Source organism: Sinohyriopsis cumingii, chromosome 11, assembly GCF_028554795.1.
Source record: "Sinohyriopsis cumingii isolate HCF-2022 chromosome 11, ASM2855479v2, whole genome shotgun sequence".
NCBI classification, from domain to species: domain Eukaryota; kingdom Metazoa; phylum Mollusca; class Bivalvia; order Unionida; family Unionidae; genus Sinohyriopsis; species Sinohyriopsis cumingii.
In genome coordinates this window covers 3,754,267-3,772,075 of record NC_142971.1, presented here as the reverse complement: position 1 = coordinate 3,772,075, position 17,809 = coordinate 3,754,267, and the positions used below count along the sequence as shown (strand labels likewise).

The 17,809-nt window shown below is 33.4% G+C and overlaps 1 protein-coding gene across 2 annotated transcripts in view; it reads right to left on the bottom strand.

Annotated features, from left to right (window-relative positions):
* Window positions 1-8,184: 8,184 nt before the first annotated feature.
* LOC149787540 (guanine nucleotide-binding protein G(i) subunit alpha-like) overlaps window positions 8,185-17,809 on the bottom strand; it is a 121,843-nt gene continuing 112,218 nt past the window's right edge. For both annotated transcript variants that reach the window (XM_089973685.1, XM_089973684.1), the window contains exons 9-10: window positions 16,256-16,449; window positions 8,185-13,227 (exon numbers count right to left, since the gene is read on the bottom strand). In XM_089973685.1, coding sequence (XP_089829811.1) covers window positions 16,262-16,449 — 188 coding nt within the window. In that variant the 3' untranslated portion in view covers window positions 8,185-13,227; window positions 16,256-16,261. The remainder of the gene's footprint in view (window positions 13,228-16,255; window positions 16,450-17,809) is intronic.

The following is a 17,809-nucleotide window of genomic DNA, read 5'->3' as shown; positions in this document are numbered from 1 at the left end:
TGCATGTAAATTTGAATGTATCGTTCAAATAATGATATTGAAATGCATGTAAATTTGAATGTATCGTTAGATAACGATATTCAAATGCATGTAAATTTGCTCAGATAGCAATAGTGAAAATATCAACATGGAACACAATATATTTAACTATCGTGGCGCCCATTTGACATCCAAGATGTAACTCCCATTCCACTCGCTCTAGTCAATGGCCAGAGAAGCGCCCACGCATGGTCCGCCCCTTTCAGTCTGTTGAAGGATCCCTCAAGAGCCCTCACATAAATCACATACCCAATGGTTGCAAAGCCCTGGTCCCTCGCATCGAGAAAACCAGTACACCCTTCCGAACTAACGTCAGCAGACACAGCGTATCCATCACACGAAACCACACAGAGTTCTGTGACTCCACATCAAACCATGTATAAGGCATGGCAGCATGTATAAGGCAGCTCTACAGCTGGAGATTTGCTCCCGTAAAGGGGTAAGCTTTCTGCCAAGACTTGTTGTAATGTAATTTGGTTATAGAGAATTTGCTCTATATGTATACTAGCTGTGACAGATATGCGCAGCTAGGTACTTAGCTTTTCCCGCTGCAGGCAATTCGCACGTGCAGCATGGTCTGTGTTTCGCTCAGTATTTCGAAATAACTAGAGCCAAAAACATATACCACCCTGGGGTGACGCTGTACACGGCAACGAAACCCGAGTACATTTTTGACAACATATACATATTGATATAACTTGTACACAATTCCGTGACAACGCCATTGATCAAAAGATACACATTTAGTATATTCAGGTTTTAAATATTTATCTCATTCTACATATCCATCCACAGAAATTTTATATAATTCTTTAGTCTCTCATATTTTGAATACATTTTGGAGTAAATTTATCAAGCATTTCAACTCTTTCCTTCTTTTCATTTTTCGGTTCTGGTGCTCCTCCAACATCGCCTTCAAGTTCTTCTTCATGGAGGTTGAGAGGCAGCTATTCCAGCTGGAAGATCTCATAAAATCTTTTTTGTCTGTTTGGTTCTTCTCGATATCTTTTTAGTTTGCTCAGCAGATTGTTTTAAAGCTGTAAGAAGACCTTGTGTAGCTTCCGCAACTCTTTTAGTAACCTTTGTAACAGGTTTAAATAATTGCTATGTACCTTCTGCATATTCAACTTGTGCTTATTGTCGTCCTTGCAGTTTTTGTTTGAGAGCATCATGAAAAGGAAGATATATTTTAATTGCTTCCAATCTTTCTCTAGCTGATCTACTAGTGTAAGATTCCATTATTGATATTATTATGATTTAATTACTCATACATTTATAGAAGCAGAGAGGGTGCGACCACAAATAAGTGTCACAGTGGGTAAAAACAAAATTTTGAAAAACACAAACGACAAAGATAACGTAACCCAATTAGAGAAACTCTCAGTAAGTTAGAGTCTTCAATTTGACATTATTGACCTTATTTTTTTTTCATTTTCGTAAGAAGCTTTATTTTTCAAAAATGGACCTTCCAGCAAGTGGTCTGTTCACCCTCTCTGCTGCTGATGCAAATGAAATTTCAAATGCTGAATGATCGAATGTGGTTGTGGCCCATCAAACCAAATTTGATTCTATCTTTTGGCATACGTATTCATCCTCACCTAAAAACAGCAAATATCTATATTAGAAGTACTGCACATTTCATCTTTGCCAATTCAATCAACAGATTCCCTGTTCACAATGAAAGCCTTGCAAAATCCTTAATTTTGACGATGCATTAATATCTCAGATCTTGCTGAAACGTGCTTTGCTCATCCAATCTTGAAAGTGTATTCTGTACCACTGGCTGCTTAGTCACACAGGTATTAAGGGTAATGAAAGAGCACATAAGGCAACCAAAGCTACCCTACAGTCGGCTGTTATCAAACAGAAGATTCCATTTGCTGACCTTAAATATTATATAAATCAACATGTTTTATATTCTTGGCAAAATATGTGTAATGAAAATTCCACAAACAAGCTTCATAACATCAAACCCATTATTGGAGAGTTTCATCTCTCGTAGAAATTGCAGATATGTAGTGTTATTGTGCAAATCATGTATAGGATATATAAACCCAACTCCTGGATATCTCCCAGGGGGTGGACCTTGACCAGAGTGCACATCATACAAATGTCCATACTATGATTGGACAGTAGTAGTCATAGGTATACTATGATTGGACAGTAGTAGTCATAGGTATACTATGATTGGACAATAGTAGTCATATGTATATTATGATTGGACAATAGTAGTCATAGGCATACTATGACTGGACAATAGTAGTCATAGGTATATTATGATTAGACAGTGGTAGTCATAGGTATATTATGATTGGACAGCAGTAGTCATAGGTATACTATGATTGGACAATAGTAGTCATAGGTATATTACAATTGGACAGTAGTAGTCATAGGTATACTATGATTGGACAATAGTAGTCATATATATATATATATATATATATATATATATATATATATATATATATATATATTATGATTGGACAATAGTAGTCATAGGCATACTATGATTGGACAATAGTAGTCATAGGTATATTATGATTAGACAGTGGTAGTCATAGGTATATTATGATTGGACAGTAGTAGTCATAGGTATACTATGATTGGACAATAGTAGTCATAGGTATATTATGATTGGACAGTAGTAGTCATAGGTATACTATGATTGGACAATAGTAGTCATAGGTATACTATGATTGGACAATAGTAGTCATAGGTATATTATGATTGGACACTAGTAGTCATAGGCATACTATGATTGGACACTAGTAGTCATAGGCATACTATGATTGGACAGTAGAAGCTCCTAAAAACTTTTGGGAGAAAACAGGTTTAAAGTCAAGGTTCCTGGCATTGAAATTACAATTTCTTTTACACATTTCTCCAGCTGAATATCAAGGAGACGTTTCCATTTCAAGTGGGGTAAAATATTCAAACATCAAGGTGGTTGGTGTTCAGATTTTGACTGGGACAGAAGCTAAAATCATTACAGGTCAAGGTCGTATTGGGTAAAATGATGTTCATTTTCCATTTGTAATAGCTACACTTGGTAAAACAACCAGCCATTCTTCTGGTGGCTGTTTTTTGAGAGGCTGATGTACATGTGCAGATATGATAAATGTATTTTACAGAAATTAGTATACATGTAAATAATGTCTTTGAAACTTCAAATATATCTTTATTATTGCAGGTGTATTCATGGTTCATATGGATACATAATAGACATACTCAATACATGTCAAACCTCAAGACTGACCACCACTATTACATGAAATGTACATGTATCTATTTACAACTAAGATTTAATGGGCAAATATGTTAATCACAAGAAATTGAATTCACATAAAAGTCCATGCTTGGAATGATTTTGACACATAAAAGTCCATGCTTGGAATGATTTTGACACTGTAATTGAATTCACATAAAAGTCCATGCTTGGAACGATTTTGACACTGTAATTGAACTCACATAAAAGTTCATGCTTGGAATGATTTTGACACTGTAACTGAACTCACATAAAAGTCCATGCTTGGAATGATTTTGACACTGTATACTTTCTTTCATATATCCGTCAGCTGTTACTTTAACAACCAAATACGTTAAGGAATTATGCTGAACATTTGAGCTTTTGTATGACTTTTGCACAAAAAATTCTCAGGTAGAACCATGTTCTGAGATTAAACCAAAATCTTCCAAAATAAGCTTCAATATGGTACAGATAAACACTCACCAATACACAATTGATAATACAGTGCATGCAATTCCCAAAACACGATTGATAATACAATGCATGAAATCCCCAATACACAACTGATAATACAATGTTTGTAATCACAAATAATGGGCATTAATTTGGTTGTTGCAAACTGACAAAATCTGCAGTGTCTTTTTAAACACCTTGGTTCAAAGTTAAAAATTAAATGTATACTGCAAGTATATGTGCACGACATTAAAAACATACTCTGCAAGTATATGTGCACGACATTAAAAACATACTCTGAAGATGACTGGTCAATATGTAAAGATTTCAGTGAAAAAAATATTCCTGACCTTGTTTACCTCCATGTCCTTAAAACAAATGACCACAAAGACATAAATATTTGCTATCAAGAAGACAAATCCCTGATCACTTAACAAAGACTTCGAAATTTGGAAAATACCATAATTAAACAAGCTGGTCAAAGACTTAATATATGTCAAATGCTATTTTGTTAGGCAATCCTATGGTTGCTAAAGCCATTAATATAAATCCTACAGGGCTTCACAAAAACAAGCAGCCCAAGTGGGCCTGGTATTATGCATAACTTACACATGTCAGCCTGTGAATGCGAATTCACATAATACAATTAAAACATAGAGGGGAAAGTAAAGCTTGGACTACAAATTGGTTGCAACATTGTCTATTAATGTTGGTGTTATTTACATGTTTCTCCTCCCTAAGACCATATATATAGAATGCATACATACATACATACATATGTTTTAAAAAAATGTGAATTTTGTAAAAACTGTGACCAGATAATGTTTATTATATGTGTGAAATTTCTGTCTAAAAAGTATAATCCTCACCTGTAGTGAATACATACTTCAATATATATAACAGTTATACAGAATATAAACAGTGATACTTTACTGTTTTGAAACTGAACAAGATTAAAAATGGCAGGTAAAGTGTGAGAATACTATTAATCAATGTTAATTTCATGACTGTAGAAAGATGTGCTTTTCTTCCCTCATAAAAAATATTTCCAACATGTTACAGATTCTACTTCATTCAATTAAATAATCTTTTTAATGTTTTAGTGTTCAAGTTCAAAATATGTTAAAGTTCATGTTTTGTAAAGTTTCAGACTGACATAGAAACGAAAGAAAATTGAAGCCAGAATGTGGGTAGGGAGATAAAAATAACATTACTGGCCAACACAGACAATACATATAACAAAAGATCCAGATTCCTATAACACAGGTGTTCTGTAAACAATCATGCCTATATAACAAAGACTATTGACCTGAAACAGATGACCAATAAGAAAAGTTGGTAAACTGGTATAAAAGAAATTAACATAAACAGCAAGTTATAATCCTGACATGGTCCAGCCAATGATCTCTGCCAGAGTGTACATAATGTAGTGACTATTTAACAAATGAAAAATAAAGTTTTGTCAAAATTTAATATGAAAAAGGTCACATAGTTGTGACTAAAAAGATGCAGCAAAATCAGAACTCTTTCATAAAATGTAGTTATTTTATGAGCATTTGTTGATATCACAAATATAAATGGATCAGAATGACAAATATAGGGTCTAATTTCATTAAAACATGTAAAAACTGAGTTTCTAAAATGTAAATGGACTTGACTTTTCCATACTGCCAAATGCCATCTCACCGGTCTGAAAAGGGTTGTGTGGAATGATCTGTTCGGTTGATTAGCCAATCAAAATATCTGCCTGGTTGATTAGCCAATCAGATTTTCAAAATATTTTGTAAATAGGAAGAAAAATATTTGCTGCATTAACTCATGCATATGGTAACACACATCCAGATTTGAACAGTGTAAACCCAGATTTGTTGTTGTTGCTGTTATAGGGTTTAAAGCCATTTTTCAGCAAAAGATAGGCTATACATGGCAGCTAGTATAAATGGTGGAGGAAGAACCCAGGGAAACCCCAGAAAGAACCACCGACCCACAAGAAGCTACTGGCAAGCTTTCTCATGCACCCACACTGGCCAAGCCTGAGACTCAAACCCATGCAGACAGAGGTGAAATGGCAGTGATCTGTAACAGTGAGTGCTTTAGACCACTTAGGGCCCCAAACCCAAATCTGAAGTGTAGACCCAGATCTGAACAGTGTAAACCCAGATGTGAACAGTGTGGACCCAGATTTGAACTGTATAGACCCAGATTTGAAAAGTTTAAACCCAGATTTGAACAGGATAGATCCAGATTTTAATAGTGCAGACCCAGATTTTAACACTGTAGACCCAGATCTGAACAGTGTGAATCCAGATTTGAATAGCGTAGATGCAGATTTGAACAGTATAGACCCAGATCTAAACAGTGTAAACCCAGATTTGAATAGTGCAGACCCATATTTGAATAGTGTTGACTCAAGTTTGAATAGTGTGAATCCAGATTTGAACAGTGTAGACCCAGATTTGAACAGTGTAGACCCAGATTTAAATAGTGTAGACCCAGATCTGAAGTGTAAACCCAGATTTGAACAGTGTAGACCCAGATTTGAACAGTGTATACACAGATTTGAACAGTGTAAACCCAGATTTGAACAGTGTAGACCCAGATTTGAAAACTAGAGACACAGATTTGAACTGTATATATCCAGACTTTAAGTGCAAACCCTGATCTGAGCAGTGTAAACCCAGATTTGAACAGTGTAGACCCAGATTTGGATAGTACAGACCCAGATCTGAACAGTGTAGACCGAGATTTGAATAGTGTAGACCAGACTTGAACAGTGTAGACCCAGATTTGAACAGTGTAGACCTAGATCTGAATAGTGTAGACCCAGATCTGAACAGTGTAGACACAAATATGAATAGTGTAGACTCAGATTTTAACTGTATAGACCAAGATCTGAATAGTGTAGACCCAAATCTGAACAGTTTAAACCCAGATTTGAACAGTGTAGACCCAGATCTGAACAGTTTAAACCCAGATCTGAACAGTTTAAACCCAGATTTGAACAGTGTAGACCCAGATTTGAAAAATGCAGACCCTGACTTAGAGCCTCAGTTTCAACAGCTCAAATGTTCTTCCTCAAATTAGGATTTGTTCAATGTCTTCCTTACATAAATGGTGGCAACAATGAAACTTTAATAGAACATTTATCAAGTGTCAAAAGTTCAAATGTACCATAATACATGGTATTCACCTTAAATGAATTTTGTTTGATCTCTATATAAGTTTGAAACATTTCTCAAATTTAAGATATTACTTGACTGTTTTTCCAGAAACCAAAATACTCACAGACATACACCACCTTCTTCTGTATATAGGCTGCAATGGTTAGCAAAATTTGTTTAAAATTTGCCTTTTGGTTTCAGACTCATCATTTGTTGTAACCTGAAGAATTTACCAGTATTTGCAATATTTACATGGTCTGCTAAATAATCACAGTTTCTAGGTATGACACTTTCTGTTGCTTACCAAAAGTCACCAGTAGATGTGACACTGTAAAATTATGAAAATGTGACATTCTGACAGTGACATTATGACAATGTGACATTTACTGGTGATTTTGTTTGAGATGCCACTGTAACATTATGACAATGTGACATATACTGGTGACTTTGTTTGAGATACCACTGTAACATTATAACAATGTGACATTTACTGGTGATTTTGTTTGAGATGCCAATGTAACATTATGACAATGTGACATTTACTGGTGATTTTGTTTGAGATGCCAATGTAACATTATGACAATGTGACATTTACTGGTGATTTTGTTTGAGATGCCAATGTAACATTATGACAATGTGACATTTACTGGTGATTTTGTTTGAGATGCCAATGTAACATTATGACAATGTGACATTTACTGGTGATTTTGTTTGAGATGCCAATGTAACATTATGACAATGTGACATATACTGGTGACTTTGTTTGAGATGCCACTGTAACATTATAACAATGTGACATTTACTGGTGATTTTGTTAGAGATACTACTGAAACATTATGACAATGTGATATTTACTGGTGACTTTGTTAGAGATACCACTGTGACATTATGACAATATGACATTTACTGGTGAATTTGTTAGAGATACCACTGTGACATTATGACAATATGACATTTACTGGTGATTTTGTTTGAGATGCCAATGTAACATTATGACAATGTGACATTTACTGGTGATTTTGTTTGAGATGCCAATGTAACATTATGACAATGTGACATTTACTGGTGATTTTGTTTGAGATGCCAATGTAACATTATGACAATGTGACATTTACTGGTGATTTTGTTTGAGATGCCAATGTAACATTATGACAATGTGACATTTACTGGTGATTTTGTTTGAGATGCCAATGTAACATTATGACAATGTGACATTTACTGGTGATTTTGTTTGAGATGCCAATGTAACATTATGACAATGTGACATTTACTGGTGATTTTGTTTGAGATGCCAATGTAACATTATGACAATGTGACATTTACTGGTGATTTTGTTTGAGATGCCAATGTAACATTATGACAATGTGACATTTACTGGTGATTTTGTTTGAGATGCCAATGTAACATTATGACAATGTGACATATACTGGTGACTTTGTTTGAGATGCCACTGTAACATTATAACAATGTGACATTTACTGGTGATTTTGTTAGAGATACTACTGAAACATTATGACAATATGACATTTACTGGTGAATTTGTTAGAGATACCACTGTGACATTATGACAATGTGATATTTACTGGTGACTTTGTTAGAGATACCACTGTAACATTATGACAATATGACATTTACTGGTGACTTTGTTAGAGATACCACTGTAACATTATGACAATATGACATTTACTGGTGAATTTGTTAGAGATACCACTGTGACATTATGACAATGTGACATTTACTGGTGACTTTGTTAGAGATACCACTGTAACATTATGACAATATGACATTTACTGGTGACTTTGTTAGAGATGCCACTGTAACATGTCAATTACAATGTTTTCTGATGTCTGATGCTTGTGACACATACAGACAGATGCATCCTGAAAAATAAATCAACTTTAATAATTATGCCACAATGGTTGGTGGAATTAAAATTGTTTCTAAACCAGTTATTTTTTTCTTCAGGAGAATATAGAAATCTGACAAATACAGTGTAACAAATCTATTTCTGCTCAATTTCTGATATTAGTCAATAGGAAACACATTAATTCCCGATTCAGTTCAACTCAGTCAAACTACAATCATCAGTAATTATCTGACAACATGACAATGATAACAAATTTCAATATCTACTGTACATGGGACAGATTATCTTCATTAAACGATAACTACACATACAATCCCAGATTACACAGTATTTTTCCATTTGGTTTTAAGAAATGTTTTCCAACATTATTAAATTCAAACACATATTCTGACACATTTTACAGCAGTAGTAGTAAGCTGTGAAAAGTGCGACAAGTCTAAATTTACTGTCATCCTGATCCGCTAGCATTCAAGCTAATCTGGTTAATTAGACTAGTGCTAAAGCTAATCTGGTTAATTAGACTAGTGCTAAAGCTAATCTGGTTAATTAGACTAGTGCTAAAGCTAATCTGGTTAATTAGACTAGTGCTAAAGCTAATCTGGTTAATTAGACTAGTGCTACAGCTAATCTGGTTAATTAGACTAGTGCTAAAGCTGATCTGGTTAACTAGACTAGTGCTAAAGCTAATCTGGTTAATTAGACTAGTGCTACAGCTAATCTGGTTAACTAGACTAGTGCTAAAGCTAATCTGGTTAATTAGACTAGTGCTACAGCTAATCTGGTTAATTAGACTAGTGCTAAAATGTCCCTTTAACTGTTTATAAGTAAAACATTTTTCTAAGAAAAACTTCAAATTTATTGTACTCAATAGTGAATTAAATTTATGTTTAACCTATAATTATTAATATAGCCAAAAATGAACTAATAATATCGGTACAGTATTCATTTCATTTCATACTTGAAAATATTCATACAATTGTATCTGTTGCATTAAAAAAACATCTAGATTCAGGCTGTCAACATCAGTATGTTAATTAGGTGATTCTGTGTGAATTAAATACTCCTGATGTTTTGGAAGTTACTATAAAATACCCATATTAAAGGCAAATACAGCACTTTGAATATAAAAAGTCTACTGCAACAAAAAAAGAGGAAAATGAACAGCAGTCATCTATTTACCAAGTGCTTTCCAAAATTTCAACAAAAAAAAGAAAATATACTGAATACAAACTTGTTTTTCTGATCACTGAATACAATATTTTTTGTCTTAACTGAATCTTATATATGTGTCCATTTCAAATTAAATTTATGAAAGTCATAAAATAATTTCACGAATTTAATTTGGAATTAGCACTCATACAAGATCCAATATTTATAAGAATGTGGTCCATGGGAATCTGGGTAACAAATTTAAAATATTTTTTGCACAATAAGTTAATAAAAAAATATTCACACTTACATTTTTCAAATGCATCACAGGCAAACAATATCACAATTTGCATAAATATAATACTGTCAACTGTGTACAAGAATCTATGGTCATTACCTTTCAAAAAAATTAAACAGTAAAAAACAACTGTCGTACTGAAGAGTCTGAAGCAATCATACATAAAACTGACAAACAATACGACACATAAGCGCAACCACCTTAGAAAAAGAGTCATAAAAATCCATGAACAAGGAGTAACAGTATCATCTACACAAACACTAGCTTCAGTGTAACACTGTCTCACTTTTAAAACTCTCCAATTATTGTTGGAAATATTTAAAAATATATGGTGATAGGCACAATACTGTAATAGGACATCATACTATATGCATGTATTACTTTTCAAACTTTTAAAGAAAATCTGAAAATAAATAAACTGAAAATTAATGAGAACAGTGCCATCATTGCCACATAAATGATACCTATTTTTCACTGACTAAGAACAATGATACCTATTTCACATTGACTGAGAACACTACTAGGATAAAAATCAGCAAATTCTTGAAAGTATCATGAACATTTCAATAGAGGATAAAATTCATATCGAAAGTTGGGACTCGTAAAAAAACCATGTTCTCATCATATTCATTGTCTTCATGTAGTAGAATACTTCATGACTAAAATTAAGCTTTTGAGACATGAAGGATATTGTATATGAAAAACAGAATGTGGATGATGATCTATTCATTTTATTTACATTTTTCTGGCAGTTATAGAAAATAAAGTTTGTGGAGAAACTAAAAATTTATGAGAAAATTCTCTACACTATCAATTCATGTGGCTTATGGAAGAAGCAGGAAGTAAACCATAGCTCTCCACCATTACAACATGGTCCTAGTGGTCCATAAATGCTGTTACAACATGGTCCTAGTGGTCCATAAATGCTGTTACAACATGGTCTTAGTGGTCCATAAATGCTGTTACAACATGGTACTAGTGGTCCATAAATGATGCTACAACATTGTCCTAGTGGTCCATAAATGATGTTACAACATGGTCCTAGTGGTCCATATATGATGTTACAACATTGTCATAGTGGTCCATAAATGATGTTACAACATGGTCCAAGTGGTCCATAAATGATGTTACAACATGGTCCTAGTGGTCCATAAATGCTGTTACAACATTGTCCTAGTGGTCCATAAATGATGTTACAATATGGTACTAGTGGTCCATAAATGATGTTACAACATTGTCCTAGTGGTCCATAAATGCTGTTACAAACATGGTCCTAGTGGTCCATAAATGATGTTACAGCATGGTACTAGTGGTCCATAAATGATGTTATAACATTGTCCTAGTGGTCCATAAATGCTGTTACAACATGGTCCTAGTGGTCCATAAATGATGTTACAACATGGTACTAGTGGTCCATAAATGATGTTACAACACTGTCCTAGTGGTCTATAAATGGTGTTACAACATGGTCCTAGTGGTCCATAAATGATGTTACAACATGGTACTAGTGGTCCATAAATGATGTTACAACACTGTCCTAGTGATCTATAAATGGTGTTACAACATGGTACTAGTAGTCAATAAATGCTGTTACAACATGATACTAGTGATCCATAAATGCTGTTACAACATGGTACTTTGAGAAGTTGTTTAAAGTTTATTTTTCCTATTTGTAGTAATAAAAGCTATATTTTATGGCAGACCAACATCATTTCAACCAACAGGGAATACCTTTATGATGGGACGCTTGAACAAAGAATTGGGTTATATGCTGTTGGGAGGTTTTTGTGAAGAAGTCATTTTTAGGTTTCTCTATTTTTAGTAATGACAAACTTACCTGAATCAAGGATCTGCATCATTTGAAAAAATATGAAAGAATTTCATGCCAGGAATCATTTCTTTCAAATTTAGTTAAGTTCTATCAAGAGGTTTTTGAGAAGGATCCTTTTAAAGGTAGTCTTTTTCAGTATCTATGGCCATATTTGATGCTGGATCAGCATTATTTCAATCAACTTGAAGGTTTTTCATGCCAGCAGTTAACCTTGCATTTTCACAATGTTGACATTGTCTGTATGGACAATCACAGGGAAAGCATGTATGAGTTTGTAAAGATCAGGAACCAGTGAAATTTAATTTTCTTTGAGTATTCAGGAACCATGTCTATAGAAGAAAAAAACACTATAAAAATCAACTAAGCACCTTGTTATCTTATTATCTATGACCCAACAACATGGCTACCAGCTTGTTGCGTGGTCTGAGTAGTTGCACAGGATTATATTTTTTGGTGGAAACACAAACTGACATGGTCCCACAAAGAAGAATTAAAATACTGAACAAATGTATCAGCTTTAAGCTGTATAACTCAAAAATCAGTCATCAGATTAACTCAGATTTGAAGTTAGATTATTTTACTTTTTTGGAAAGAAAAAGTAATGTTTAAAACTTATGCCATTAGGAAACATCTTGCTATATAAATGAGGGTGGTCTCAGATTAAAGCAAACAGTTTAACTATTAATTAAGAGTATCCTTTTTTAATTTACAAATCACCATCAAAAGAAAATCTTGATTGGTACAGTTTTATACAGGAATATTCTAAGCTAAGTTTTAGAGGTAAATAGTTTTTGTCTAAGTCGCATGGTTACCCATAAATTATATTTTTTATATAGACAGTTTAAAAAATATTTAATAATAAATTTACACTCATGACATAAAATTCCATGGTGACTAAAGGTAACTGTAGTCAAAATAGTATTTACCCTTCAAAAACTGATATACACTTATATAAAAATAGTCTGAAATATACAATATAAAAATAGAAGGCGAATATGTACGGAGAAAAATAACTTGAATTTTTGTAACACAGAAAAATGTTTTTTTTACTGGCTAAGTATAATTAATGGGACAACAAAAACACTGATCAATTTACAGCATGGCAAAGGATGCAATGATCATCTGTCCATCCCAGGGGTGATGAATGAGATATCGCCACACTCTTCACAGGTCTAATTCTGACTGAAAATAAAAATTCAGTTAAATACAAAAGTATTATTGGAAGAAAGTGCAATCCAAAAAGGAGCCCTTATTTGTTTGTTTGTTTGTTTATTTGTTTCTTCTTCCTTTCTTTCTTTATTTTTTTATTTATTTATTCATATTTATTATTTATTTATTTATTTATGAATGAATGAATGAATGAATGAATGAATGAATGAATGAATTAATGAATGAATGTCCTTTAAAAACAATTAGTGAAATAGGTAATTACACTGCTTCATGAATAACTCTTGGATAACTGGGGCAAAAAACATAAACAAATGCATATTCGAGTATGCAAGTTACCCAGAGACCACTAAAAAATTAAGAAAGAGATCAATAGTGAAAAGAACAGTTATTGGGGTGGGGTTAAATGATGATTAGTCATTTTATAACCATGTTAGCAATCAATGGCAATATATACAGCTTTATTCTAATAAAGTTGTTTGCTTTTCTGGTTAAAATACCTTTGTTTTTATGATAACCAAGAAAATACCAATGTTGTGATTTCATTAAAAGTTACAGCAAAATTCTGCTCATCTCAACAATGATGCAAACAGATGAGTGCTAATTCACAAATTTTAGTTCAAAACTCACTTCTACAGAATGAACCCTATTTATGAAACTAAACATTGCACCAAGTACTCTGTCACAGAATTATGCAAAGAAATAACTTGGTTTTGCCTCAGAACTATTTGACTATTTCTCATTGTACATGCGTACAACGTTATCTAGGGTGAATATGTGTTTTTCCAGGTAAGCGACTGTATTAACATGTACCTCGCCAGAAATTACTTGTGACGAAGTAACATTACTAACATGATATGCACGGGTATTTTACACTGACTTTTGCTCACTCTCCTATGGATTTAAGCAAGATCAATTTCTAAAACCGACACTGGTCATTTTGGATCACATCAAGGAGTGTACGCTCTCCACTGTTCTCCAGCCATAGGGGTAAGTGGTAAATTTACTTTTTCATTTGATATGCGAAGCTTATTCGGTTTGTAATGTCTTATTGCGTAATAATGCATTTATTACAACGCAGATTTGAACTTTGAATTACAAGTCACTATTAGAGGTTAAAGTATTATCATATATCTAGAGATTATACAGAAACTATTATTATGACCAATTTGGTTTTATTGTAGCTGATTGTGTCTGTTGCTGTGATTGTCTCTGTTGCTGTGATTGTGGCCATAATTCTGATTGTGACTGTCACTGTGATTGTGAATGTGAATATGACTACAGCTGTCTGAAGCTGTCTAAAGTTGCTTAGAGCTGTCTGGAGTTTCCAGAGTATTTAAGGCTGCGTGCTGTCGATACGTATGTATGTATGTATGTATGTATGTCTGTGCCTCAGACGTAGACGTAGCAAATTAAAAAAGGTGCTGTATGCTGTCTGTACGTGTGTATACGTATGACTGTACATGTGGTGAATCGATAAGAGTGTGGGCCAAACCAAGGAATCACATGACTGTACAAGGGGTCTAGAAGCATACGTTTTGTTGTTCCAATTGCATTTTTATATTCATAAGATTATTTTGAATCTTCGTTGTGTTCATAAGATTATTTTGAATCCTTGTTGTGTTCATAAGATTATTTTGAATCTTAGTTGTGTTCATAAGATTATTTTGAATCTTAGTTGTGTTCATAAGATTATTTTGAATCTTAATAGAGTTCATATTCGAGATTATGTGAATCTCTCTTATAGTGTAAAATACTGTTTGAAGCGTATCTGCAGTCCATGAGGTTTCTTGGATCTGTACTTCATATTGATTTAATATTTTTGGTTTATTTTTGATGTGTGAATGTTGTGTAGAGTGATTTGAGTCAATCGTATGTTGAGATCGTGAGAGAATCATTGTATGTTTACATCATATATTTTTCTTTATTAATTCATTTCATAAATTTCCATCTTTCTCAGATTGTGTTTGTCTTATTCATTTAGTCCAAAAACCCACTCGGTTTCTATTCTGCAACAATGGTGGGACAGTCACAATCAGAATCATGGCCACAATCACAGCGACAGACACAATCACAGTGACATACTCCTCTTGCTTTGTTACCTTGCAATCTTTTATTACATTTGCGGGATTAGCTAGTGACTAATATTAGATATATTCATTAACTTACATAATAATATTTAAGACAGTCTTCAATTAGTCAACTGAAATGAATTGACTCGACATATGAAAGAGACCACTAGTTCTCAAACAGGTAGAATTTGTATGTCTTTTAACTTTTGTTATTCTACCCTTGTTACTGGATTTAAAACAAATGATGAAATACAAAGCAAGTCTACTCTTAACTGAGATTAGAAATGCATGAAACAGTTCCAAAAATTGGAACTCAAAACCAAGTCAGCACTCATCTGGTTCTCACAGACATGACTATGACAGTCAACTGACACCCATAATATTTTAATCCAAAAGGGCAAATTACATTTACCATGATTACACTAAAACAGAATCAAAAGATAAAACTGAAAATTACACAAATTTCACTTGACAAGACTTAATTGGCATTTTTTTCTTACAGTGTTGCCATCTTTAGACACTTCTAACATTTTTGTTGATTGATATTTCATTGTTTATTGTTATTTACAGTGTACTGAGTATTTTGTTATAAGAAAATTTAACAAAGATCTTACTCCATAATAACAGTTGCAAATTTCATGATGTTAATTCAAATTTCCAGTCAAGGTTTAACTTACCAATTTTAATTGCAATTTTATTTATGTTCAGCATATTGGGGCCTCTTTTGGGGGTATTTTTTAAAAGAAAAAATGAAATCCCACCTACCCCCATGTTATATGCAGGTTTGCAAGTTATCCAGGCAAGTTAAAATGAGGAAGTGGTGTTTTCCTTATAATATGACACATTTTGTATACCCTCATGTTAAATATGTTGTTAAATTTTTCTGTCTCCAAGCAATTGTAAAGTGTGGCATTTGCCAAAAAGGTCAATAAACAAGGCTTCATGAATTATTACCCTTAATGGAAACTCACCTTCCATTAGAAGAGTCCTACAATCTTCATGTTGATTTTAATGATAACATCTGTGACTGCATCAAACACAAACTGGACATTGTTTGTGTCAGTGGCACAAGTGTAGTGACCATAGATCTCCTTCTCTGGATTCCTGTTCAGTTCTTGAAATTTCTGCATGATATAGGATGATGCCTCATCATATGTGTTTAAACCTGTAATTTGAAAATAAATTGTCTTTTCAATTTCAACTTCACAAAATGTTCTTGCAATCTGATAACCTTGAAAATGAAGGGCATCATTCTGACTTTCTAAGGGAGGAAACCAATGCTCAACTCTAGGTGATCATTACCACATCTAGAATGTGCAATCCCTAGGAATAAAAATCTAGAACCAAAAAAAAGGCCAATAAAGTGGCATAACTTATGTGCCATCAAGAGTATCAACCAAGTGACATAACTTATGTGTCATCCAGATTATCAAACCAGTTTCCTAACTTAAGTGCTATCCGGGTTATCAATCCAATTGCTTAATTGATGTGCTTTTCCAGAGTATCTACCCTTTGGCATATCAACCTAGTTATATAACTTATGTTATATATAGGTTATCGACCCAGTTGCATAACTTAAGTGCTGTATTAACCCAGTTGTATAACTTATGTTACATACAGGTTATCAACCCAGTTGCATAACTTATGTGCTATCCAGGTTATCAATTCAGTGGTATAACTTGTATGCTATCCAGGTGATCAGCTCAGAGGCATAATGTATGTACTATAAATGTTATATAACATGGATCACATGCAAGATAAGCAGTACTTAAAGTAAAATAATGCTTATGAGTTGTTTATGCAACAGTTGAAATAATCAGTAAGGTCAAATGACTATAAAATGCCACAAAATCTGTGCAGTTAAAGCTATTAGAAGTGAGATATCAACAAAATAACTGTGCAAGGGTGAAGTTAAGATCGCATCATGTACCAGAAGATCTGGGTCTGTGCATTTGTTTTGGAGTAATCATAGAACAAACACTATAGACACTATGGCAGAGCAGGACCTTTGTTTATTGTTTGTTATTTGTTGTTTAATACTTACAAAACATTTCATGTCTCTATCATAAATAGATAACTTTGAAATTATTTTTATTTAATTTCACTGATTTTTTGTGTGTGGGTAAAAAACATGAAATTACACAACAAAAAACAATTTACCTTATTGTCTTAATGTAAGGGGAAATTGTTCCAGATGAAATCATAACAGAAAGTTAAAATTGCCAAATAAGCAACATGTAACTTATACTATTCATCCTCCTAACCCCTGTTCAATCAATATATAAAACCATAAAAGGAACAACGCCGCAGCATCAATAATGTTTAGGTCAATACAAAGTAGAACTGCATTATGCTCTGTAGAAGCTGGAAATCTCTAGAAACAACAATAAGGTGGGATAACCTGTAAGTCGATGGATCAATAAACAACATTAAGGTGGGATAACCTGTCAGTCGATGGATCAATAAACAACAATAAGATGGGATAAACTGTTGGTCGATGGATTGACACTTTAAATATTTTACTC